The 25,406-nt window shown below is 42.3% G+C and overlaps 1 protein-coding gene across 2 annotated transcripts in view; it reads left to right on the top strand.

Annotated features, from left to right (window-relative positions):
- Positions 1-25,406, top strand: part of LOC140458248 (A disintegrin and metalloproteinase with thrombospondin motifs 20) — a 378,126-nt gene that overhangs the window by 82,217 nt on the left and 270,503 nt on the right. The window contains exon 4 of one of the 2 annotated variants that reach the window (XM_072552607.1): positions 22,997-23,265. In XM_072552607.1, coding sequence (XP_072408708.1) covers positions 22,997-23,265 — 269 coding nt within the window. Of the gene's footprint in view, positions 1-22,996; positions 23,266-25,406 lie in introns of those variants that run through there. The other variant, XM_072552608.1, reaches the window with a different exon arrangement.

The raw sequence follows: 25,406 nt of genomic DNA, 5'->3' as shown, positions 1-25,406 counted from the left end.
TATTTACAATGTCTGTATTTTAAATGAAAGAACCTTTAACAGTATCCGGAGATCAGGAATCGTGCTAGTTGACTTTTTAAAAATTGTTGTCAAAACAAAGCTTGAAGATTTATTAAAGAAAGGATGGAAGATCCAAGGGCCACAGGAGAGCAAAATGTATGAAGGCAACTGGGAGAAATCCTGGAGACTTTTTGTAGAAGGGAAGACCAAGGGAGGTGAGGATTTTCAGTCGTGTGGTGTCAGGAAAGAATCCGTTAAAAGCGACAGCATCGCAAATTAATTGCAATAGCAATGTTGTCAAGGGGAAGTAGTATTTCTCTCTTGCTGGCTCCTTTCAAAGCTCCTTTATAAATATTGTACACCTGGGGGAATGGTAGAGACCAGCTGCAAATGTATGTTTTAACTTCTGGATTATTAGTTGAGATGCTGGCCTATAATACCACACATAATTTCTGGAGCTACAGGGTGAGCAAACTGGTCTCCAAATTTGTACTGTATTTCAGAACTAGTAATAGTGAATGTATGAAATGATGAAGGCTAGGCTTCCAGCCTTCTCTTCCACTCTCTCCAGCTGCTTCTAAACCTGGCCTCTGTAACTGATGCTAGGAAATTTGAGGTAAGGAGCTGGAGGGCCTGTTTATGCACCAGAGTAACAAGCTCACGGGCTGCACCCAGACCATGCCATTTCATGTTCTAGCCTTTCTTTCTGGACTGTTTGTTTCACTCACATTTGGATAGAAACATAAAAAATAGTAACATGGGGAGGCCACTCAGCCCTTCGAGCCTGCTCTGGTATTTAGTACACTTGTGGCTGATCAGTACCCTGTTCTGGCTTCCTCTCCATAATCTTTGACTCCTTGCGCCATATGAGCTTTATGTAACTCATTGTTGAAAACATTGTTATGCTTTGGCCTCAACTGCTTTCTGTGTGAGAAATACATGTAAATTATAACCCTTAATTAGTGAATATTCTAGATCTGGCTAACCACCCCCCTCCCCCACTTGGAGATTTCCCCCATGCCAAGCAATGGGTTGGAAGTCATTCTGTGCTTCCAACTCAAATTGAGAATATCTGTGCAAAGAACAAGCTACAAGAAAAAAAGATTTGAAAGTAGGAGATTTTGTTGAGCGTGTGCTGTGTTTGAAGCTCATATTCTGTACAGGGATTTGCATTTGAAATTCATTAAGAATTCTGCCAATTATCATAAAGCATCAATTAAAATGTTGCCCTCAATGGTAAAAATCGATAATGGCCATTTCCAAAACTAACCTTGCATTATACCATTCCAATTCAAACCCTTATAAAAGAAGCCCAATCTTACAACTTCAAGAAATTAATTGAATGACCAATTTACTGATTTTTGTGAGGAAGCGATAGTTCAAATGGACAATAGCAAGATCAATGGATGCTGTTTATTTCAATTAGAGGAAGATATTTGAGAACACAACATGTAACAAACAGAAGTGGTCATTGTTTAGGTGGCAGATCATTAGGCTGGATCGCGATGTGACGGAACCATCTACACCAAACAGGTAGAATATGTTCCTCTCCTCTCATCTTTAACCCATTGGCTTAAAACTTCTCATTTTGCAATTCTGATGGAAGGACACTGACTAAAATGCTAACTTCATTTTGCTTTTCACAGGTACTACCAGACATAGATTTTAGCAAGGCATTTGAAACGCTTCCCCGTGGTAGGCTCATTCAGAAAGTAAGGATTCATGGGATACAGAGAAATTTGACTGTCTGGATACAGAATTCGCTGGTTCATAGACGACAGGGGTGGCAATGTTTGGAAAGTATTAAGCCTGGAGCTTGGTGACCAGTGGTGTTCCACAGGGATCTGTTCTGGGACATCTGCTTTTTGTGATTTTTATAAATGACTTAGATGAGAAGTGGAAGGGTGGGTTACTAAGTTTGCTGATGACACAAAGGTTGGCGGATAGTGTGGAGGGCTGTTGTAAGTGACAATGGGACATTGACAGGATGCAGTACTGGGCTGATAAGTGGCAGATGGAGTTCAAGCTAGAAAAGTGTGAAGTGATTTACTTTGGAAGGTCAAATTTGAATGCAGAATACTGGGTTAAAGGCAGTATTTTTGGCAGTATGGTGGAACAGAGGGATCTTGGGTCCGTGGCCATAGATCCCTCAAAGTTGCCACTCAACTTGATAGGGTTGTTAATAAGGTGTGTGGTGTGTTGGCTTTCATTAATGGGGAATTGAGTTAAAGAGCCGCGAAGTTATGCTGCAGCTCTATAGAGTCCTGGTTAGACCACACTTGGAATATTGTGTGCATTTCTAGTTGCCTCATGTGGAAGATTTGGAGAGGATACAGAGGAGATTTACCAAGATGCTGCCTGGACTGGAGGGCATGTCTTATGAAGAAAGGTTGAGGGAGCTAGGGCTTTTCTCATTGGAGTAAAGAAGGATGAGAGGTGACTTGATAGAGGTATACAAGATGATGAGAGGCACAGATAGAGTGGATAGTCAGAGACAACCTTAAGAGGTTTACAAAATTATGAGGGGAATGGATAGGATAAGTGGACAAAGTATTTTTCCTGTAGTGGGGGAGTCCAGAACTAGAGGGCATAAGTTTAGGGTGAGAGGGGAAAGATATAAAAGGCACCTAAGGGGCAACGTTTTCACGCAGAGGGTGAAGGCTGGTACGATTGCAGCATTTAAAAGGCATTTGGATGGGTATATGAATAGAAGGGGTTTGGAGAAATATGGGCCAGGTGCTAGATTGGGTTGCAATATCCGATCGGCATGGACAGGTTGGACCGAAGGGTCTGTTTCCATGCTGTACATCTCTATGACTTTTCCCCAGGATGGAAACAGCTATCACAAGAGGGCAAAATTTTAAGGTGATTGGAGGAAGGTTTAGGGGCGATGTCAGATGTAGGTTCTTTCCTCCCACCGCTGGCAGTGCATTCCACACACCCCACCACTCTCTGTGTAGAGTCAGATACATTCAGGACTTTTAAGCGACTCTTGGATAGACACATGGATGATAGTAAAATGAAGGGTATGTAGTTTAGTTTGATCTTAGAATAGGATAAAAGGTCGGCACAACATTGAGTGCCGAAAGGCCTGTACTGTGCTGTACTGTTCTATGTTCTAACTCAATGTCGACTTTTATACAAGGGAAGATTGTGAAATGAGGAGTTGAGAGATATTGTGGATTGCAAAAATGCAGTAAATGTGGTGCACATGAATTTCCAGAGAGCTTTCGAGCTACTGAGTCTATGGAAGAAGTTTAAAGAGTACAGAACAGGCAAGAATTTCCACTTTTGCTTTATTCATCTTGCTATAAAAACTCTTGAAATACTCCTTGTTAAATGAGTGGGAATGAGGGTTTTAATGGCTTCCTAAATTAGCAATTATTGCTGAGACACTTCTTGGACCTTAAAAAGGAACTAGTTTTCGATTCATGAAATCCCAAATGTCTAATAAGAATTCGGCATATTTTAGAAGTTTGTTAAAGTTTATTTATAATCCCTCAGTTTAGATCTTCCCATGTACATGTTCAAACTTCATGTCAGCCTTTTTACATAATCATTAAGGAGTGAAGGTTGATCAGTGCATTTAATTTCCTGGTTTGCTGTCTGTGGGAATTATTCAATGTGTTTAGCTGCTTACCCTGCTTGTGCCATATCACTGTTGATGGATGTCCAGAGATCCCATAGATTTGGCACCAAATTCAAATTAACATTGAAAAGATGAAGTCCATGTGAAAAACATTTGCTTCACTCTGATCACTCAATCCAGGACAATATAGTAAGTGGTTAGCACTGCTGCCTCACAGCGCCGGAGACCCGGGTTCAATTCCCGCCTCAGGCGACTGACTGTGTGGAGTTTGCGCGTTCTCTCCGTGTCTGCGTGGGTTTCCTCCGGGTGCTCCGGTTTCCTCCCACAGTCCAAAAAAAAATGTGCAGGTCAGGTGAATTGGCTATGCTAAATTGCCCGTAGTGTTGGGTAAGGGGTAGATCTAGATGTAGATGTAGGGGTATGCGTGGGTTACGCTTCGGCGGGGCGGTGTGGACTTGTTGGGCCGAAGGGGCCTGTTTCCACACTGTAAGTAATCTAATCTAATCTAATCTAATCTCATTATCTGAAGGACACAGGCGGGCGATAGTTCATTTGGTTAATTGAATTCCGGATAATCGAATGTCGGTTACCACAGTTTAGCTAAACATCAGGTCATGATTACAGAATCCCTACAGTATGGAAACTGTAGCTCCAACACTGACTCTCCAAAGAGTAATCCACGCAAACCCATTCCCCTACATTTACTCCTGATTAATGCACCCAACCTACATATCCCTGAACACTACGGACAATTTAGCATGGCCAATTCACCTAACCTGCACATCTTTGGGAGGAATCCACGCAGACACTGGGAGAATGTGCAAACTCCACACAGACAGTTGCCCGAGGATGGAGTTGAACCTGGGTCCCTGGCACTGTGAGACAGCAGTGATAACCACTGAGCCACTGTGCCGCCTAACAGGACCTTGCAATCTTGCCAGATAATCCGGTATTCGGATAATTGAATACTGGATAATTGAGGGTCCTCTGTATAATCAAAATATTGGATGTGTTTTCTAATCTACATTAACTGCGTTTGGGACTGGCTGCCAACAATGCCGAATCACCGTGGGAAGATTGAGACCACATGGAAAACGCACAGCGTGGAGAGACTACAGGCTATAGAAGGCCTGTAAAGTTTATCTTTCACTTTATTTCTTTACCTTCCTAATCGTTACTTGAAGAATTAAAATGTCGAACTTGTAGCTTTTCTCTTTATTTCTCTATTTTTGTACCTAATGTAACCTAGTACTTAAGATTTGTACCTAGGTACCCTGAATCTAAGATGGTGTCTTTTGTGGCAACAGTGTGCACATTTCCTGTCCTTTGTACTTGAGCACACATGATGATAAACCTAATTCTAATTCTAGTCACAGAGGATTTATGTCTCAGCTTCTCAGGATATGAAAGTTCTCATCTATGCTGACTTTCAAAATCATATTAGCTTTTATCATTAAATTATGACTCTTTTCCATTCAATTGCCTTTTGACTCATATTGTGGAACAGGAATTTTAAAGTCCAGAAGTATTTTATGCACAGCACAAATCATCAACTTTCTGTATTAGCAATATTTCACATCCACTTGCTCGAAATGTGATTTTGAATATCTTGTCAATCTTGGGAAAAGAAATGTATTTTGTTCATCCTGTTAAGATGTATTCTTATTAATATCCTGCTTGGATTTCACATTCTAAATGACTTTTTGGGATGTAAATGAGAGCCTGAGACATTAGGGAAGACTTTGAAGTTTAACCCATGAATGACTGAAAGGTGCCATACAAAATTCAACACTTAATGTCCCTTTTGCCTTTATTATACTAATGCAAGAGTAGAAGCAATAACTTGACTTCTTGATGACTTAAGCAAGGATCTAATTAATAACTTTAAAAAATTCCTCCTGAACCAATGTAGGATATCTGAGTAATAGTCATTTTGTGCTCGTTAGGTTAGTAAAAGTATAATCTCCACTATGTAGGGTTTTATCAGCAATTAAATATATTGTTCTATTGGGACTTCAATCCTTGCTTATATCACATGAAGGTCTTGCTTTAGCTGTAATTTTGTCTAGCTAAAACATTGCAGCTGCTCTTCAAGGGCATATTGCTGAGCTGTTGAGCTGGCTGACCTGTGTTCTCAATTCAAAATGTTATGAAGAAAATCTATTGAGCAGTATACTGTGTTAGTAGTACATGAGATTCAGTGCATTCAACAGAGTGAAAGGGAACATGGAATGTTAAAAAGCTTTAAAAGGAATTGAAGGACTCGACAACGAAAGATGATTTCCATGAAATTCGTGAATTTGTGGCAAAGGAGTATTACCATTAGAAGGACAAATGAGGTTGCATGCAATAAATTATTTGAAGAATTTTCCACATATTTGGAAACCAGGACATGGAAGTCATTACTGCAAGTTGTCAATGAAATCAATTGCATCACAGCATGACTCTATTTAGAAATTAATTAATTGCTCATGTAATAAAGATATTAAAGTGTACTGTGAACAGAGGAATGGTATTATCACCAATGAAGGAACAAAGGAGTGAATGCCTTCCTGTTGTGTTAAAATTTCTTGATGATTTGAAGTATAGTAGGATTGAGGAGGAACCTGCTAACCACTTGTACATAAATGGCAGCAACTTCTGCTCCAAATGACACTTCAGAATTGATGGCAGCTCAGTGACTGGCAAAGAAAGAAAACAGCTTGCAACTGAAACCAGTGACTGTTGTGTAAAGGCAGGTGTCTGAAATGGCAGTTGGGTCATATCAGCAGATCAGTGCTCATAGTGTGCGATCTTAAGGCTTTCAAGGTGGAACTCTGAGCTAGAGACTTGGCCTGCAGGGCAAACAGCCCTTTTAAAGTGATTCTATCTTCAGAGAACTATGTGGCTGATAAACTCATTAATGGGCTCATTTTTGTTTTCTCAATGGCTCAACGCGGATAGATATCCAGGCAAATTGTTTATTAGAGTGGAAGGTTTCAAATACCAGGAGCTGCTAGTTTTGATAAAAAACAAGGAAGGACTAAGGTAGGGTCAGTTAAAATGTTTTTGCATAATGTAGAGATGTTCTGATGTGGCCCGAGGGTCACCTGTAGCCTGTAAGTCAAGCCACAGACAACTCATCAAGCCCTGACAACTGTTCAATTTGTGTCTTTTGTATATAGTCCCATCTTTAAATGTTGTGGGTCTGCATGTTCACGGGGTGATCGTTAAAACTACTGTCAGGTTGCTGGGTAAAGATTTGTGATATCAACCATTTGAGGTATATGCAGATCACATGAAATTACAATCTGCTTTGTTGATGTGGCCTGCTCCTGTGGAGACACAATATCCCGTTAAAAAGTTGGGGTAAAGGGGAGATAGTCACCCAAGACAGTGTTCAGCCTTTGTTCTGTTGGTCACCTCTGAGGATAATGTGAAGGAAGTACTCTGGTGAGAATGAGTGGGAGTTTAGCCTCACTTGATTTCTGACTGAATTTGTACCAGTGTAGGAGGGGCTAATCAATGGCAGAACAGTACCTCTGAAGTGCAGGGACATTTGCTCGCACATAACCTGTCATCTAGATGTGCTGAACTGTGTCACCTACAGTATGGATGTCTGCAGCCAATAGATGGTATAGGACAGGCATATCCATTGACGTAAACGTTAGCTGTTGCCTAAAGCTGAACACTACCTCCACCGTACGCAGTAATGTTGACTAATATCAAGAGTGCCATCGTGAGCAAAGTGGATACACTGCCTCTCAAACACTTTATACAGCTCTACATTGTCTTAGTAATTGTCAGACATGAAATTGTACCGTACTGCACTGCCATCCGCAGACTTATACCAACACTGTATCCTTCATATTTCTTTTCCTGTCGGTTCTTGCTTGATTACGTTTCAATCTCAGAATAGGCTGTTACTAAGTTGCATTACCATCTGACATTTACTACAGAGTTATTGAGGCTTGAACCCCTTATTTTGGGGTTCCATGTTAATTTTCACCTTCCATTTTAATATTCCCACATGCGTAAAGATAGAAACTATAAGCCATTCGACTATTTGAACCTGTTCTGCCATTCGCATAATGATGGCTGATCTTGCTTTCTGTCTACACTCTTTGATTCATTTAATATCTAAACATCTATCAATCTGTTTCTTGAATATACTCTTGCCCCTGCAGCCTTGTACAGGTTTACCAGGCTTCTAAGTGAAGAAATGATTCATAAATGGCTGACCTCGTATCCTGAGACAGTGACCCTGTTCTAGAGTGCCCCACCAGGGGAGATATCCTCCCTGCACCTAGTCCATCTAGCCTGTTAGAATTGTGTATACATTTCAATCATGTCCTCTCATTGTTTTAAGTGGACCTGTATTCACGATAGTTTTGAAAATCTCTCCTCATACGACTGTCCTGCCAACCCTTGCATCAGCCTGAACTCCCTCGATGGTAATTATACCCTCCTCAGCAAATTCCCATTCCCATCATTTAGTGCTACTGGCACTCATCCAATCTTTCTTTGATACTGTATGAAATTTGGTGATGAAAATGCCCTTCTGTTCTAAAATCTGCCATGCAGCTCCTAAAATTCTGCTTCTGCTTCTGCTTCAGTTGTACAGACACCACAGACCACATGTACAATCTGCAACACGTATACAGGTATCACTAGCTAAACCAGATACCGTCAGCTGAGTTGATAATCCTGGTTCTGATAATAAAAACTTTTAATTTGAAAAATGTTGGAAGATGGGTCTTGAAGCTTTCAGTGACGATATCCTTTGGTACGGGTTCGGTTTCCTTACTTGAGAAGTGATGCATTGGAAGGGGTATGGAGGGGGTTCACTAGGTTGATTCTAGAATTGAGGGTTGGCATCTGAGGAGGGATTAAGTAGACTACAACTATACTCATTGGAATTTAGAAGAATGGGACTGGGGTTGGGGGGGTGGGGGCGGGGGGGGGTCTCTTATAGAAACATAAAATTACAAGGAGAATAAATGCGATTAGAAGCGGGGAGGTTGTTTTCCATTGGCAGATGGCGCTAGAATGAAGGGGCATACCCTCAAAATAAGGGGGAGCAGATTTAGGGCTGAGTTGAGGAGGAACTTCTTCACCAAAAGGCTTGTAATACTGTGGAATTCCCTGCCCAGTGAAGCAGTTGAACCTACCTTGCTGAATGTTTGTTAAGGCAAATATAAGTTTTGAACAGTGAAGGGATTAAGATTATGGGCGCTGAGTTCATGAAAAGATCAGCCATGATCATACTGAATGGTGGAACAGGCTCATGGGGCCAGATGGCCTAATCTTGCTCCTAGTTCTTATGTTCTTATGAACTTTGTTTTGTTCCAGGATTATTTTATGTTCCGGATGAAAAATTGTTGATAAACTGTCTTTGTAACAAATGTTGCTTCTAGTTTGTGTAGATGGATACCTCTGGTCTTTTTATTGCTGGAGAGCATTAGGCCCTTGTTCCTGACAGTACTCGCTCGTTCATTTTGTATATTCAACACGGTCAGTCTATTTTTTTTTCCTGCTTTGCTGGACCAATTCCCATTCCAAACCTTTGATGAAGGATGCAACTTTGTTCATTGTGAAAAATACAGGATACTTAGTTACAAGTATGGGGATCGGATATCTGAGCCATTACCGGAGGTAGAGGCACCCTAGATTAGATTCCCTACAGTATGGGAACAGGCCCTTTGGCCCAACAAGTCCACACCGACCCTCTGAAGAGTAACTCACCCAGACCCATTCCCCACATTTACCCCTAACACTATGGGCAATTTAGCATGGCCAATTCACCTGACCTGCACATCTTTGGATTGGAGGAGGAAACCAGAGCATCCAGAGGAATCCCACACAGACACGGGGAGAATGTGCAAACTCCATACAGACAGTTACCTGAGGCTGGAATTGAACCTGGGTCTCTGGTGCTGTGAGGCAACAGTGCTAATCGCTGAGCCACCATGCCGCCCTATAACAATTGAGAAATCCAATTCAATGATGGGAGAACTGCAGATGCTGGCTTTCAAATATAATCTGGGCTGAGCTACTTCACCCATTGATGGGGGACCAGGAGAATTTGCTCAAAATAGTTTGATATAACTGCAGTCAACCCTTGATATTTAAACTCCGAGCATGCACTGGTGAAGCCTGACCCCATGTACAGTTGAACTTATTTGAATTAAATTTACACTAACCCAAGTTTTATTCACATGGTTTTACTTATTGACCAGCCTTTTATTTTTTAAAAAAATGTTAATTAAACAGAGAATGACAGCATTTGTATCTTTTATTGTGGGCAATGTCCCATTATATCTTTTTAACATTCCAGTAAATCCCACTTGAAACTACTTTTTCTGTAATTCAGGAAGTCATGTCTTTTTTGGAACCAAGTAAGTTGCAATCAGTTAGTATCTGTGAGTGCGGATACAGTACAGACTCTGTGGTTTGTGTGGTTCTGCTGAACCACTTCTGTGGGTTTAGTTTCCTCTCTGCACTATTTTTGGCTGCCACAACAGCTACTGAATTTGTATAAATGGCAGTCTCCGCTGTTTTATTGCAGTTATTTAAAACGGGCTCTGAACTGTGTGAAATTAGCGCAGGTACAAATTTGCAGGAACGCGTCATTGCATGCAAAAGAAATTAAACTCTCCGAGGGGGACCTGGGGTCACTGCCTGGACTGGGAAGAATGAAAGAGCAGCAGTGGAAAGTATTCACTGGTCAAACGAAGAGGCTGAGTTTCAGCTCAGTGGAATGCTCTCTCTATATCATGGGGATGAATCATGGCAAATAGGTTAAAGTTCAGTTTACTGAACAGAAAGTGCAGACCCCCAACAGGACAGCAGGTCAGGATTAGCATGCTAAATCGTTATTAAGAAAACATGAATGCAAATTATTCTTTGCAAAAAAGTTATACTCCAGTTATAGCAACATCTGTAAAGTTTATTTACTTATAGAGTCATACAGCACAGAAACAGACCCTTCAGTCCAACCAGTTCATGCTGATGATGATCCCAAACTAAACTAGTCCCGCTTGCCTGCGCTTGACCCATATCCATGCAAACATTTCTTTTTCATGTACTTATCCAAACGTATTTTAAATGTTCTAACTGTGTCCCCATCCACTACTTCCTTTGGAAGTTTGTTCCACACATGGACTATGTTTAAAAAGAAAATTGGCCCTCATGTCTTTTTTTTAATCTGTCACCTTTCACCTTACTAACTGCCCACTAGTCTTAAAATCCCCTATCCTAGGAAAAAGACACCTGGCATTCACCTTATCCATGCCCCTCATGATTTTATAAACCTCAAGAAGGTCAACCTGTTACGCTTCCATGAAAAAGAGTCCCAGCCTATCCAGCCTCTCCTAATTTAAACACTTTTTATTTCATTTTTATCAATTTCGAACTTTCGACTACTTAACAACCCAACTACTTTGCTTTGCTCCATTTTCCTGGAGCCAGTAGTAGCTCACACTCTAATCTCTCATCACTTCCCTGTTACGGTGTTACATTACAGTAATTAGTCTGTAATTTAGTTAGCCTCTGGAGAAGGTCACTTGCTTCAGGTGTTGAGCTCAGAATAGGAGGAAAATGTACTGAGGTGCTTTTCAAATAAAACACATCAGTTGTAACCCTGTTCTGTTCCTCCAAGTTAGTCAGCCTCTGCTTGAAATTGGAATGAGCTGCCTGGTTGATACATACTTCTCTAAAAGGCTGTTAGTTGTTCTGGCAGGACAATGAGTAGGAAGCAAGATCTGTCATGATAAAGAGCAGTCCACAACTATTGGAGGTCTCAAGATGTTTTATAGCCGATGGAGGTTGGTTCAAAGGCTGGTGAGTGATGCCAACAGTGTGGGTTAAATCCCTGTACCAGCTAAGGTCACCGAAGATTCCACAATCTCAACTTCAGCTCTTGCCTGAAGCATGGTGACCCTTGGGTTAATCTCACCACCAGTTATCTCCCTTTAATGAGAGAGCAGCTCTGTAATCCTCTGACATTGTGGTGACTTCATTTTGCCCTTTACTCATTAAACTGCTAAAAACACTGAAAGTCGCAATTATGCAATTTCTTTTTGCCTGATTGGTGATGAGAATTGGATCCCATATTCTCTTCCATAATTTTAAATATAACTTAGTTTTAAAGAGGAATATGGGTGATCTAATAAAGACAGCCACCGAGAAATATAATTGAGAATTCTGAGTGAAATTCTTCACTTAGAGAGTGATAAAAATTTGGAGCTCTCTGCCACAGAGAGGGATTGAAGCTAAAAGTGTAGATACAGTTAAGGTACAATTAGAATCAAAGAGATGTACAACATAGAACCAGACTCTTCGGTCCAACTCATTTATGCCAAACGGATATCCTAATTAAATCTAGTCCCATTTGTGAGTATTTGGCCCATGACCCTCCAAACCCTTCCTATTCATGCACCTATTCAGATGCCTATTAAGTGTTGTAATTGTACCAGCCTCCCCCACTTCCCCTGGCAGTTCGCTTCATACCCGCACCACCCTCTGCATGAAAGATTTGCTCCTTATGTCCCTCTTAAATCTTTCCCCTCTCACCTTAAACCTATGTCCTCTAGTTTTGGACTCCCTCGCTCCACCAAAAAGACCCTGCCTCTGTAACCTATCCATGCTCCTCATGATTTTATGAACATCTACAAGGTCACCCCTCAGCCTCCAATGCTCCAGGGAAAATAGTCCCTGCCCATTTAGCCAAATGCACCATCAAATGTTTGAGAAAGAAAGAGAATGGAAGGTTATGATGGCATACGTAGTGAGAAAAGATGGGACGAGATTCTAGAGAAGGATCAACACTGATCCTTGGGATGAATGGACTGATCATGTTAACATTGGCGTAAAAGTAATGTTGAAAGTATATCTATGCATCATAGCAGTAGATTCCCAGAGGGATATAAACCATAAATAAAAACAGTAGTATTTGCTAGTGAATATACTTGCTGTACTGGGTTTCCATTTTGAAATGGACAAGATGAATTGGACCAGTATATGTCACCTGTAAGTTTCATTGCATTTATTTTCCTTCACGATTGTAGTCTATATGTCCCTTAAAAAGACTGATTACTGGTAACGTTGGGCTAGGTGACAAAATCCTTGTGCTAAAGAAGGGAAACTCTTCTGTCTGCCATTCAATTCATGCTTTGGGGCACTAGTCCCAAAGACAACATGTTCACCACAACTTCAGCTGGGATTGCCTAATTCTTAGAGTACTGATTTTACCTGGAGTCCTCCCGGTCTGCATAGTCTACTACCAACAGCTGTGGTATATGTTCCCTGCAATCTATGTCTAAAGATATTTGATTTCCTAATGTTTTATGGCCTGCTAGCATCAAACACTGAAAATTAATGCTCAACATTTAATCATTAGCAAACAGTATTAAAATCGGTTACAAGTTATTGTCTCTGCTGTTACTCAGTCCTCTTTTATGCAAATTATTTGATACATTTCCCGATATTACTTTTTAAGTGTAGCATTGTTGTACTTTACTAAGTGCTTTTGAATGTCCTATAGCCATGAAAATCAATGCTGAAAAACAGCTTATTTTGTAATTCTAATTACAAACCACCATTTATGTCACATAAATATAAATGGTCATGCTTTTAATAGATTTATAATTTCAGAGTCATTCTCAAATAAATTTTTAAAACTCATATATTTTTATTGCATTCACTGATCATACTTGAAATATTCTTTCCTGCACGTTCACAATAGTCAGCATAGTTTAGTCAAAACATCACTTTACAGTCTTCATTTTAAAAAAGGCCATTCATACTTTGCACAGCGCTGCAATGTTTACAGATTCCACTCCTAAAATATTGTCTGCTTCTAACGTTGCAGTGACTAATCATGTCAAGGAGGTGTCTGAGATGTCATTAATTAGTTTGAAATAGTTGGGCTGTCATGAGATCCTGTAATAAATGTTTTGTGGAATGATGAACCATCCATCTACATTTTCTAAAGAATGCACACGCTGAAGTTTCCACACTGTCCCTCTTCTGTGATTGATGCCTTTTGTATCCAAAAGCATGCCATTACGATAGATGGGAAATCTTAGGAGTCGTTTGCCTTATTGATGAAGGCATTCAAGGCAGAAGGAGAGGGAACGAAAGGGCATACCTTCACAGAGCAAACATTTTGCGAAGGTACTTTTTTTAAAAAGCTAATTTATAAATAAATAATATGATGCAAATCATGATACAATCCACCTGTAGCTGGTTAAAAATCACACAACATCAGGTTATAGTCCAACTGGTTTAATTGGAAGCACACTAGCTTTCGGAGCGACGCTCCTTCATCAGGTGATTGTGTGATTTTTAACTTTGTACACCCCAATCCAACACCGGCATCTTTGATTACATAACACAACCGAGTCATAGGAATGTACAGCATGGAAACAGACCCTTCGGTCCAACCCGTCTATGCCGACCAGATATCCCAACCCAATCTAGTCCCACCTACCAGCACCCGGCCCACATCCCTCCAAACCCTTCCTATTCATATATCCATCCAAATGCCTCTTAAATGTTGCAATTGTACCAGCCTCCACCACTTCTTCTGGCAGCTCATTCCATACACATACCACCCTCTGCATGAAAAAGTTGCCCCTTAGGTCTCTTTTATATCTTTCCCCTCTCACCCTAAACCTATGCCCTCTAGTTCTGGACTCCCCAACCCCAGGGAAAAGACTTTGCTTATTTATCCTATCCATGCCCCTCATAACTTTGTAAACCTCTATAAGGTCACCCCTCAGCCTCCGACGGTCCAGGGAAAATAGCCCCAGCCTGTTCAGCCTCTCCCTGTAGCTCAGATCCTCCAACCCTGGCAACATCCTTGTAAATCTTTTCTGAACCCTTTCAAGTTTCACATCTTTCCGATAGGAAGGCAACCAGAATTGCACGCAATATTCCAACAGTGGCCTAACTGATGTCCAGTACAGCTGCAACATGACCTCCCAACTCCTGTTCTCAGTACTCTGACCAATAAAGGAAAGCATACCAAACGCCTTCTTCACTATCCTATCTACCTGCGACTCCACTTTCAAGGAGCTATGAACCTGCACTCCAAGGTGTCTTTGTTCAGCAACACTCCCTAGGACCTTACTATTAAGTGTATAAGTCCTGCTAAGATTTGCTTTCCCAAAATACAGCACCTTGCATTTATCTGACTTAAACTCCATCTGCCACTTCTCAGCCCATTGGCCCATCTGGTCAAGATCCCACTGTAATCTGAGGTAACCCTCTTTGCTGTTCACTACATCTCCAATTTTGGTGTCATCTGCAAACTTACTAACTGTACCTCTTATGCTCGCATCCAAATCATTTATGTAAATGACAAAAAGTCGAGGGCCCAGCACAGATCCTTGTGGCACTCCACTGGTCACAGGCCTCCAGTCTGAAAAACCCTCCACCACCACCACCATCTGTCTTCTACCTTTGAGCCAGTCCTGTATCCAAATGGATAGTTCTCCCTGGTATTCCATGAGATCTAACCTTGCTAATCAGTCTCTAATCAGTCGAAAGCTTCACTGAAGTCCATATAGATCACATCTACTGCTCTGCCCACATCAATCTTCTTTGTTACTTCATCAAAAAACTCAATCAAGTTTGTGAGAGATGATTTCCCACGCACAAAGCCATGTTGACTATCCCGAATCAGTCCTTGCCTTTCTAAATACATGTACTGACAGGACTCGTACTGCAGTAACAGGCATTTCTTTAAACAATTTCAGGCAGTTTTCCTCCTTTGCGCTTTCGGGGCAGAATCTTGCCAGACGCTGAATGGCAAGGGCATTGGCAAGAAATTTAGGAGAATTGTATGAGATGAGCAGTGAGGAGCTACACACCGTGAAGAGCCAAAAGTCAATTTCCAACCAAATGTTGACCAGTGAAATGAGACTGTCATTGATGAGCAGTGAGTGGCCAGTTACATTACTGTGTCGTAAAGCATCCCTGTAATTTTCTATTCTCCCACCCACCAGTTAGAAACTAGACGGTGACAATTCTTGACATGCAAGTCTGAACGGATCCCTGGCACCTCCAGCTCAATGTTTGCTCCTCTGGACTTCTGTAAGTCACCAGCATCTCATGACAGCTCCATGGGCAGTGGCTGCACCCAGTCCCTGTCCAGTAGGACTTCCTGGTTCCTATGAATGGAATGTCAATTGCCCTCAGACTAACATGACCAGGCAAATAAAATGGACATGCAGAGCGGCTGCAGACCCCTCCGTGCTTGAGTAGGGTGCATGGCTGGACTTTAAAGATGGTGCCAGGGCCGGGAACCCTGGGAGTTCCTCTTAGTGGCCCACGCTTCTGACTCTGATGAGAGGGTTAGATGTCATTGGGGAGTGGTGCATGGTTAATATGGCAAGTTTGGGAAGGTGGTGTGAGAATACTCATAAGGAGAAACCCTCCATGAAACCAAGTCAAAAATGACACCAAACCAATTCCTGGTGAGGTTCACCCCCCCCACCCCCCCACCGTGTCCAGCCCTTCTGTCGATTATTCTTTGTGTGTGAATGAGTTTCTAACTTGAACTCATGGCTCCTTTATTTCCTTTTTAAATTCCATCAATATTTCTGAGACACCATTTTGAACCTTTCATAGCTTTCATCGGATTGGTTCTCTGGTGGTCTGCTTGGTCTGATGTTCACCTGCGTTCCATTTAGCTTCTCTCTCCTCCCACTCCTCCGTCGCTCTGTCTCGAGCGCTCTCTCTCTCTCTCTCTCTCTCTCTCACACACTCTGTCTTACGCTCTCTCTCTCTCTTCAAACAAGGTAACTTAGTGCTGATTATTTTCTAATGGAGTGGAATTTACCCAACCTCTAAACCAAGGGCGCAATGGTGTGTCAGTTGGAAAAATATGAGACTAGAAACATGAGATAGTCAATGTTGAGGAAAGAAGTCTGACTTTCAACCCAAGGTTTCAACAGCTAGACAACAGTTTCACCAGTGAGTGGCAAGAAGCCGAGTTGCAAGCTCTAACATCTCATTATTACCTAACTTCATTTCATTTAGATGTAGTTTGCCATTTTCCAGCCAAATGGAAACCTGAGCAGGCATCTGGTGGCTGTGACTTGCTGGTATCCTCTGGGACTTGTGGCAATGGCTGTAAATGAGCTGCGGTTAATGTAGTAGTGAATAGTGGTTCTAAGGCACAAGTCTTGCTTAGAACATAGAACAGTATAGCACAAGACAGGCCCTTTGTCCCTCAATGTTGTGCCAACCTTTTATCCTACTCCAGTATCAAACAAATCTACATACTCTTCATTTTACTCTTATCCAGGTGCTATTGCTTCAATGTCCCTAATGTATCTGACTCTACAATCACCGCTGGCAGGGCATTCCAAGTACCCACCACTCTGAGTAAAGAACCAAAGTCTGACATCTCCCCTAAACCTTCATCCAATCACTTTAAAATTATGTCTCCTCATGATAGCCATTTCTGTTCTGGGAAAAAGTCTCTGGCTATCCAATCTATCTGTGCCTCTCATCAACTTGTATACCTCTATCAAGTTGCCTCTCACTCTTCTTCGCTCCAATGAGAAAAGCCCTAGCTCCCTCAAAGTTTCTTCATAAGACATGCCCTCCAGTCCAGACAGCATCCTGGTAAATCTCCACTGGACCTTCTCTAAAGCTTCCACATCCTTCCTTTTAATGAGGCCGCCAGAACTGAATGCAATATTCCAAGTGTGGTTGCGAAGATTTTTGTTGCAACCTGATGAGCATATAACCGAATTGACAGATGCACCTGAAAGCCATGATCAAAGTCAAGGATCACGGAAGAGTCTGTGCAGGGGGGAATGATGGCCTCGAGGTATTATTGCTAGACTATTAATTCAGAGACCCCGGTAATGTCCTGAGGACTTGAGCTTGAATCCCACCATGGAAGCTGTTGCAATTTGAATTCAATAAAAAGTCTAGAATTAAGGGTCTAATGATGACCACAAAACCATTGCTGACGGTCTTTTCCCTGGCAATCAGTCTGGATCCCTGATGTCCTTTAAGTTTGGAAACTGCTGTCTTTACCCAGTCTAGTCTACATATGACTCCAAACTCTCAGCAATGTGGTTGATTCTTAAATGGCCGTGGGAAATTAAGGATGGGTAACAAATCCTGGCCTAGCCAGTTAAACCCGCATTCATGAATGATTAAATTTTTTTAAAAGTCAAGTACCAACTTGGCACTGAGATTTTTGCAGAGTTAGGAGCCTAATCAATCCAGCGAAGAGCTGCCAACATGGCTGAAATGCCAGTGCTCAAAGAGGCTAGCAGGATGCCACAGGAGTCCAGCAATCTGTCTTCCAACACATTACTGGGATTATTGAGACACCACCTTGCGATATGTAACCATGGTTTTGCAGAGCATGAAGCTTCTGCTCTCTATCAGAATGACAGCCTTCGATTGCCCATTGCTGTCACTCTTAAACCATTTTGCTGTTGCTAGGTATCCACTATAACCTAGTGTTGTGTGATTCTTAACTTAGGGCAGTGTTAGATGTCACCATCTCCTGGAGCTGCTCCTTCCCAACTGTTGCCTGTGTAACTTTTGTTGGAGGTCGACTCTCATGATATTGAGACTGTGCAGCATCCAGCAGATCATTGAAATTCCTGCTACATACTCACTGCTGGGCTCTTTCACATTAGTCCAGGCTGAGAAAATGCTGGTCCACACTAACACATTTCTTGTGGGAGAATGGCTTTTGCTGTCCAATTGGCTATGCATCCAAGTAGGGACATGCCATTGGTGAATAACCTTGTGCTGATTTGTCACTCCAATCATAGAGTTATACATCATGGAAACAGATCCTTCAGTGCAAATCGTCTCTATTGACCAGATATTCTAAACTGATGTTGTATCCCTCTAAGCCCTTCCTATTCATGTACCCATCCAGATGCCTTTTAAATGCTGTAATTGTACTAGCCTCCACCACTTCCTCTAACAGTTCATTTCACACACATACCACTCTGTGTCAGTTTGTTCCCGTTGTTTGACTTTGGAGGGCACAGTGGATGGCTTCAGAATGGAGGCACCATGATAAGATCATAGACATTGATCACATGGTCACATCAGCTGGAGGTTGAGGGAGGAGAATCCCTCTTGGTTGTAGTCTATTTCAGAATTGAACATGTGAACAACCACAATGTGGTATGTGTACAGTCAAAGAGTGGGGAAGCTGTCAGTGTTCATCTAGCCTTATGCTAACTCTACCTGCTTCTCTCTAACAAGAGAGAATATAAGATGTCTTTGTGGGTCTCTTTGCAAACAGGGCCTGAGTGACCTTCCCCGTGTAACAGTGGATGAAAAGCAGGGAGGTTGTTGCTCATTCCAACCCTGAAGGAGCTCCATGCACAGAAGTTCATTGCAGTAGGTCCCTTTTAAATACCTTCAATGATCAAGCATCCACAACTCTCGGGTTGAGAAATCCAGACATTCACTACCCTCTGAAAGAAGAAATTTCTTCACATCATGGGGCGGCACAATGGCTTAGTGGTTAGCACTGCTGCCTCACAGCGTCAGAGACCCAAGTTCAATTCCAGCCTTGGGTGACTGTGCAAATTTCACTCTGACATTCTCCCCATGTCTGTGTGGGTTTCCTCTGGGTGCTCCAGTTTCCTCTCATAATCCAAAGATGTGCAGGCTAGGTTGATTAGCCATACTAAATTGACCATAGTGTGCAGACTAGATGAGTTAGCCATGGGGAACGCAGGGTTTCAGGGATAGCGTAGTGTGTGGGACTGGGTGGGGTGCTTGATGTGGACTCAACGGGCCAAATGGTCTGCTTCCACACTGTAGGGATTCCATGATGATTCTATGATCTCAGCTTTAAGTGTGTCTCCTCATTCTGGAGCTATTTGAGACTCCCCCACTAGTGGAAACATCTTCTCAACGTCTATCCTGTCAAGCCCCCTCAGAATCATTCTCATAAACTCTAATGAATGAAGGCTTGACCTGTTTAGGTGGTCTTGATAAGTTAACCCCTTAATCGTGGGACTCAATCCGAGTGAATCTTTTTTGTACTGTCTCCACTGCCAACATGTCCTTCCTTTAAGATAGGCACAAAGTACTTTATGTACTGCCTCACATTTCCCTATTTTTAAGGTTTCACTATTTTTAAACTTCAACTCTTTAGGATTAAAGCTAAAAATTCTATTTGCATTCTTAATTACTTACAGTATCTGCATGTCAACACTTTGTGTTTCATACACAGGAACACCCAGGTCCTTCTGCACTGCACTTTCTTTGGAATCTCTCTCTCTGCTTAAATAATCATCTGCGTTTTGATTCTTTCTGCCAATGTGCATAACCTCACACTTTCCTACATTTAAACTCCATCTATCAAGTTCTTGACCACTCACTATATCTGCTTGTAGGTTGCTTTTGTCCTCATCACAACATGTCCCCCCAAACCCCTCTTCTTTTTGCATCATCAGCAACTTGGGCAGATTACACGATGCCCCCTTCTCCAAGTTAATTTAATAGTTGTTGAATGTTCTTCTGAACTGCCTTTGTTAATCACAGGTGGTTCATGAGTTTTTTTTTACTGGAATAATTTTTTTTGCTGAGCGTTATGAAATATCTACTTAAATGTCAGTCATTGCTCATCCAAAGACTTTTCTCTTAATTTTCCCACCGTCTTTAGATAACTCTTTTTTCATGCTTCTATAATTGCCCATATTTAAGTTGAGGACATATGGAGGATAATGTGTTTGTGTAGTTCTGCTTTTTAATATCACCCAAAAGTTGTTTATAATGCCTGAGCAGAATCTCTTTCCTAATTCTACGCGTATCATTGGTAACTATGTGGACAGTTGCACCCTGGTTCTCCCAACTCTCTCCCCCCACCCCCCCAAACCACCACCCCAATTTCCTGTCTAGCTCAGAAGGGATGCCTTTAACCTTGGCACCAGATGGGCAATATAGCCTGTGGGACCCTCCACCTTTGCTGCAAGGAGCAGTATCTATTCCCCTAACTATGCTTTCCCACATTGCAATCTCATTTCTCTATTAGAATATAGAACATTGAAAAGCACAGCACAGAACAGACCCTTCGGCCTATGATGTTGTGCCGAGGATTAATCCTAATGTAAAATAAAAAGACTTACCTATAGATTCCTCAGTTCACTGCTATCCATGTGCATGTCCAGCAGATGCTTAAATGTCCCTAATGACTCTGCTTCCACCACCACCACTGGCAACGCATTCCATCCATTCACAACTCTCTGCATAAAGAACCTACCTCTGACGTGTCCTGTATACCTTCCTCCTAATATCTTAAAACTATGACCCCTCGTCCCAGTCAATTCTGCCCTGATGAAAAGTCTCTGGCTAATGACTCTATCCATGCCTCTCATTACCTTGTGTATCTCAATCAGGTCACCTCTCTTCCTCCTCCTCTCCAGAGAAAAAAGTCCGAGCTTAGTCAACCTCTCTTCATAAGACAAGCCCTCCAGTCCAGGCAGCATTCTGGTACACCTTCTTTGCACCTTCTCCAAAGCCTCTGTATCTTTCCTATAGTAGAGCAATCAGGACTGGACACAATATTCCAATACACCAGAGACTTGTAGAGCTGCAGCAAAACCTCGCAGCTCTTAAACTCGATCCCCCTGTTAATGAGTTCCCCTATTGGGCAGGGGGACTCACTAAGATTCCTCCAAAGCTAAATTCATGATCCCCAAACTTGCCTCCATTGTGGTCACACATTCCTCGCCCTCGCCATGAAACATTTTTGATCTAATATATCTAAGGGATGCAACTGACCCCTGAAACACAGCATCCAGACAACTCTCTCTCTCCCTGATGTGTCATGGTGTCAGCAACTTACACTGCAGTTCATCAGCCTTGAGCTGTAGTTCCTTGAGCAGCCAACACTTGCTGTAGATCAATGGATCATTCCAGCATCCAACAGCTCCCACCTACTGTAGCTGCAACCCATTACCTGTTCAGCCTTCTCTATTCAATTTAATTAAATAATTTGGATCTTAAGTAAGTGGATTTCTCAATTGTAATCTTTAGAGGCAGCATAGTGGCTCAGTGGTTGGCACTGCTGCCTCACGGCACCAGGGTCCCAGGTTCGATTCCAGCCTCGGGCAACTGAATGTGTGGAGTTTGCACATTCTCCCCATGTCTGCATGGGTTTTCTCCAGGTGTTCCGGTTTCCTCCCATAACCCAAAGATGTGCAGGTCAGGTTAATTGACCATGCTAAATTGCCCATAGTAGTTAGGTGCATTAGTCAGAGGGAAATGGGTCTGGGTGGGTTATTCTTCGGAGGGTCGGTGTAGACTGGTTGGCACAGAGAGACCAGATATACGTGAAGAATCTCACAGGTAGTGCTTTTCTCACCACCAGCCAAGCAGTGTCTTGGTGCTTGTTGGAAAGTTGTGGTGATGAGGCATTCTGCCAAATATTCCGCTCAAGGAACTACCCTCTCCTTTTCTCATAGGCTCTCGAGGACGCTACATGCTAACCACTTCCTGACTTGTGGCCAAGGTATTTTTCTTTGCAAATTTCTCCATGAAGGGAAGGTAATATGGAACAGTCCAATGACTTGGAATGTTCTACAGCAATGATGTCAGTCCCATCCTTCACAACACCAGGAACAGGTAGAACATCCGTACCTAGTGACACTTGGTGTTTGCATACTGAGGGTGTATACGCAAAGGTAGTCATCAGGATGAAGGCAGTGTTGGGTACATTCTTCATTCTCTTATCTAGAGTTTTGTATGTGGTGTCCCTGTGGACATGGTCCATCTTAGACCTCCAGATGAAATGGAAGATGGCTCAGGGGAATGGGCCAGACCTGTGCCATGTACAACAACAGAGAAAGTGCCTTATAACAGATGACCAGGCTTTTACCACAATGGGGAGGGAGTGGTGCTCCCAAAAGCTAGCTTCTGCCTCACCTTGGTGATAAGCTCCTCCCAAGTCTTTGCACAATCCTTAGCCCCTCTGAACCATATTCCCAGCACCTTCAGGTAATCTGTTCTGGCAGTGAAGGGAGTAAAGGATCGGTCGGCCCAGCTCCCACAAAACATGGCCTGTCTCTTACCTTGATTTCTCTTGGCTCCGGATGCCAGTTTGAACTGGTCACAGATGCTCACGAGGCTGTGCACTGACAGTGGATCCAAGCAGAAAACGGCGACGTCATTCATTTACAGGGGGACCTTGATCTACAGGCAACCACTGCCTGGGAAAATCACCCCTCTCGAGCTCACATCCTTCCTGATAGACTCAGCATAAGGCTCTGGACAACACACAAGCAAGGCTGAAAAGAGAGGGCAGCCCTGCCTGACTCCACATCTGAGCGGGAAGCTTTGATCCCCACGCATTGATTAAGACTGTCTTCTCCTCTTTCTCCCGCACTTAGTTTTATTTATTTTTTTCTCTCTCTATTTCAGACCAATATCATCAAAGGAAGAAGAGACTTGTGAAGATGCACAAAGCTAGCAGTTTTAGAGAGCACCTCGATATCTTACAGACTGCGATTAGACCGACACATCCTCAGACTGAAGAGACCTTGTTGGGCAATGCCACCCGGCAGCATTCAAGACAAAAACGCTTTTTGTCATATCCAAGATTTGTAGAGGTCATGGTCACTGCTGACAACAAAATGGCGCAACATCACGGGAGGAATTTGCAGCACTACATTTTAACACTTATGTCAATAGTGAGTATATATCTTTAAATGGTTGTATGTGTTTGTGTGAATGTGAGTGAAATAATACTAGTGGAAGAGGTCATTTATCTGCTGTTTGCTTTGCAAAAGCTGTTACATCCTTGCTGTGCTTCCCCAGCATCTGAATTACATCTGTTGTAGGATGAAGCAACTTCAAAGCATCCAGTGAAAATTAAAGTTAAAATATAGTGAAAATGAAATAGGCTCGAAATGAAATGGAAACGATCAATTTAAAGGACTGTTGTTTCAATTTGGAAGTTTAGCACACCAAAATTAATATTTAGTGTTCAGATCAAATTGGTACCAAAATAAGTGTTTGAACTTTCACACCATGTGCATTATTAATGTATTAAGAATAAACTTGTCATATGTTTTTAAATTCAGCAGTTGAAAGCCCCACTTCAGTGGTGCCCTTGGTTTTTTATCACTTTCTGTTTGCAACAATGCCAAGTTACAAAGTATTTGCAAATCTTTACCCATTTCAATTAGACCTATCAAGCAAATCCTCATCAGACGAAACAGCTGAAAACACAACATTATGTTTTGTTAATTTTTTTTCCTCCCATATCTCAGATTTACTGATTCCAACAACAAAGTTGTAGCATGGTTGCAGTCTCTCACTCATCCAGTCATTTTTCATTGGTTGGAGTGGACAGGGAGTGTTGATGGACTGTTTACTTGCGGAGGACATCATAGTCCAAACTGATTTTGTCCTCACTCAGTTGACACATGCTTTCCAGTGCAAGCCATTGGAAAGTTATGGAGGAACCCTCACTGCCTTCAAAAGCCAGGAATAGTGAGACCAAAGTTCCAGCTGATACCAGATCACTTAACAGAGCTGAAAATATTATGGATTAGTTTGTTGTAAAATCTTTACCACGCAAGCACTTCTGATTTTAGAACACGGCTCGTCTGAAGTCAACAGCAATAATGTTATAAATTAAGCAAATAACTGCTGTGGAAGTCATTTTACAAATTCACTCCCCTCTACCCCAAACATATTTGGCCATTTAACAAACGTATGAAGAACTTGAGTTTATGTAGTGCATTGAATGTCGCAAAACAACCCAAGGTGGGTTACAGGAACCCACTCGGGCAAACTGTGACACTAAGTCACATAGGGAGATAATGGTGCAGGTAGCCACATTCTGGGCCGAAATGGCATCATAGAATCCCTACAATATGAAGCAGGCCATTTGGCCCTTCAAGTCCACACTGACCCTCTGAAGAGCATTCCACCCAAACACACCCCCCTCCACCCTATCCTCGTAACCTGAATTTTCCCATGGCTAATCCACTTAGCCTGCACATCCCAGGACACTGTGAGTAACTTACCATAGCTAATCTACCAAATGTGCACATAATTGGACCGGTGGAAGGAAACCGGAGCACCCAGAGGAAACCCACACAGACACGAGGAGAATGTGCAAACTCCACACAGTCGCCTGAGAGTGGAATCAAAGCCGGGTCTGTGGCACTGTGTTGCAGCCATGCTAAGCACTGAGTCACTGTGTCACTCTAGGTTTTAGAGTTACAAAAGAGGAAAGAGGAGTATGGATAGAGGGGTTTTGGGAGGGAATTCCAGAACTTAGAACCTAGACTTCTGAAGGCAAGGCTGACAATAGTAGGTGAAGAAATTTGGGATGTACAACAGGTTAGAATTGGACGTTTTGATATCAGAGGACTGGCGAGGTTACAGGAGGGACAAGGCTGTGCAAAGATTCAAAAACAAGGATGAAATAATTAATTCCCTGAGATCGTTATTTTCACGTAAACTGGTAGGAAGCCAGGAACATGGTTAATACTGCTGCTTTGGACTGCAGTGTGTACTTTTGAGATGAATAAACTTTAACGAATGGATAATATCAGTTGACGTTGCTTGCAATGCTAAGAGTTATTGGTCCTTGTATAACACATTTTTGGACGACCTCTGTAGGAAAACCCCCCTGATAGTGTGACAAGCTCACAAGCTTATAGTTTGCTAATTGGTTCCTGTCGACGGAGTGACATGTAGACTGTAGCCTCAGGGCAGCAAGCTAGTAAAACAATGTTTGCAAGCTCTTTAGTATGTACTTGGAGACCCTGGGCCATTTTTCAGTGATGTATATTCAGTGTAGTGTGGTGCTTGATGA

Source organism: Chiloscyllium punctatum, chromosome 32, assembly GCF_047496795.1.
Source record: "Chiloscyllium punctatum isolate Juve2018m chromosome 32, sChiPun1.3, whole genome shotgun sequence".
NCBI lineage: Eukaryota > Metazoa > Chordata > Chondrichthyes > Orectolobiformes > Hemiscylliidae > Chiloscyllium > Chiloscyllium punctatum.
Note: the sequence above shows the minus strand (reverse complement) of the source record. Positions and strands in the feature narration are given on the sequence as shown.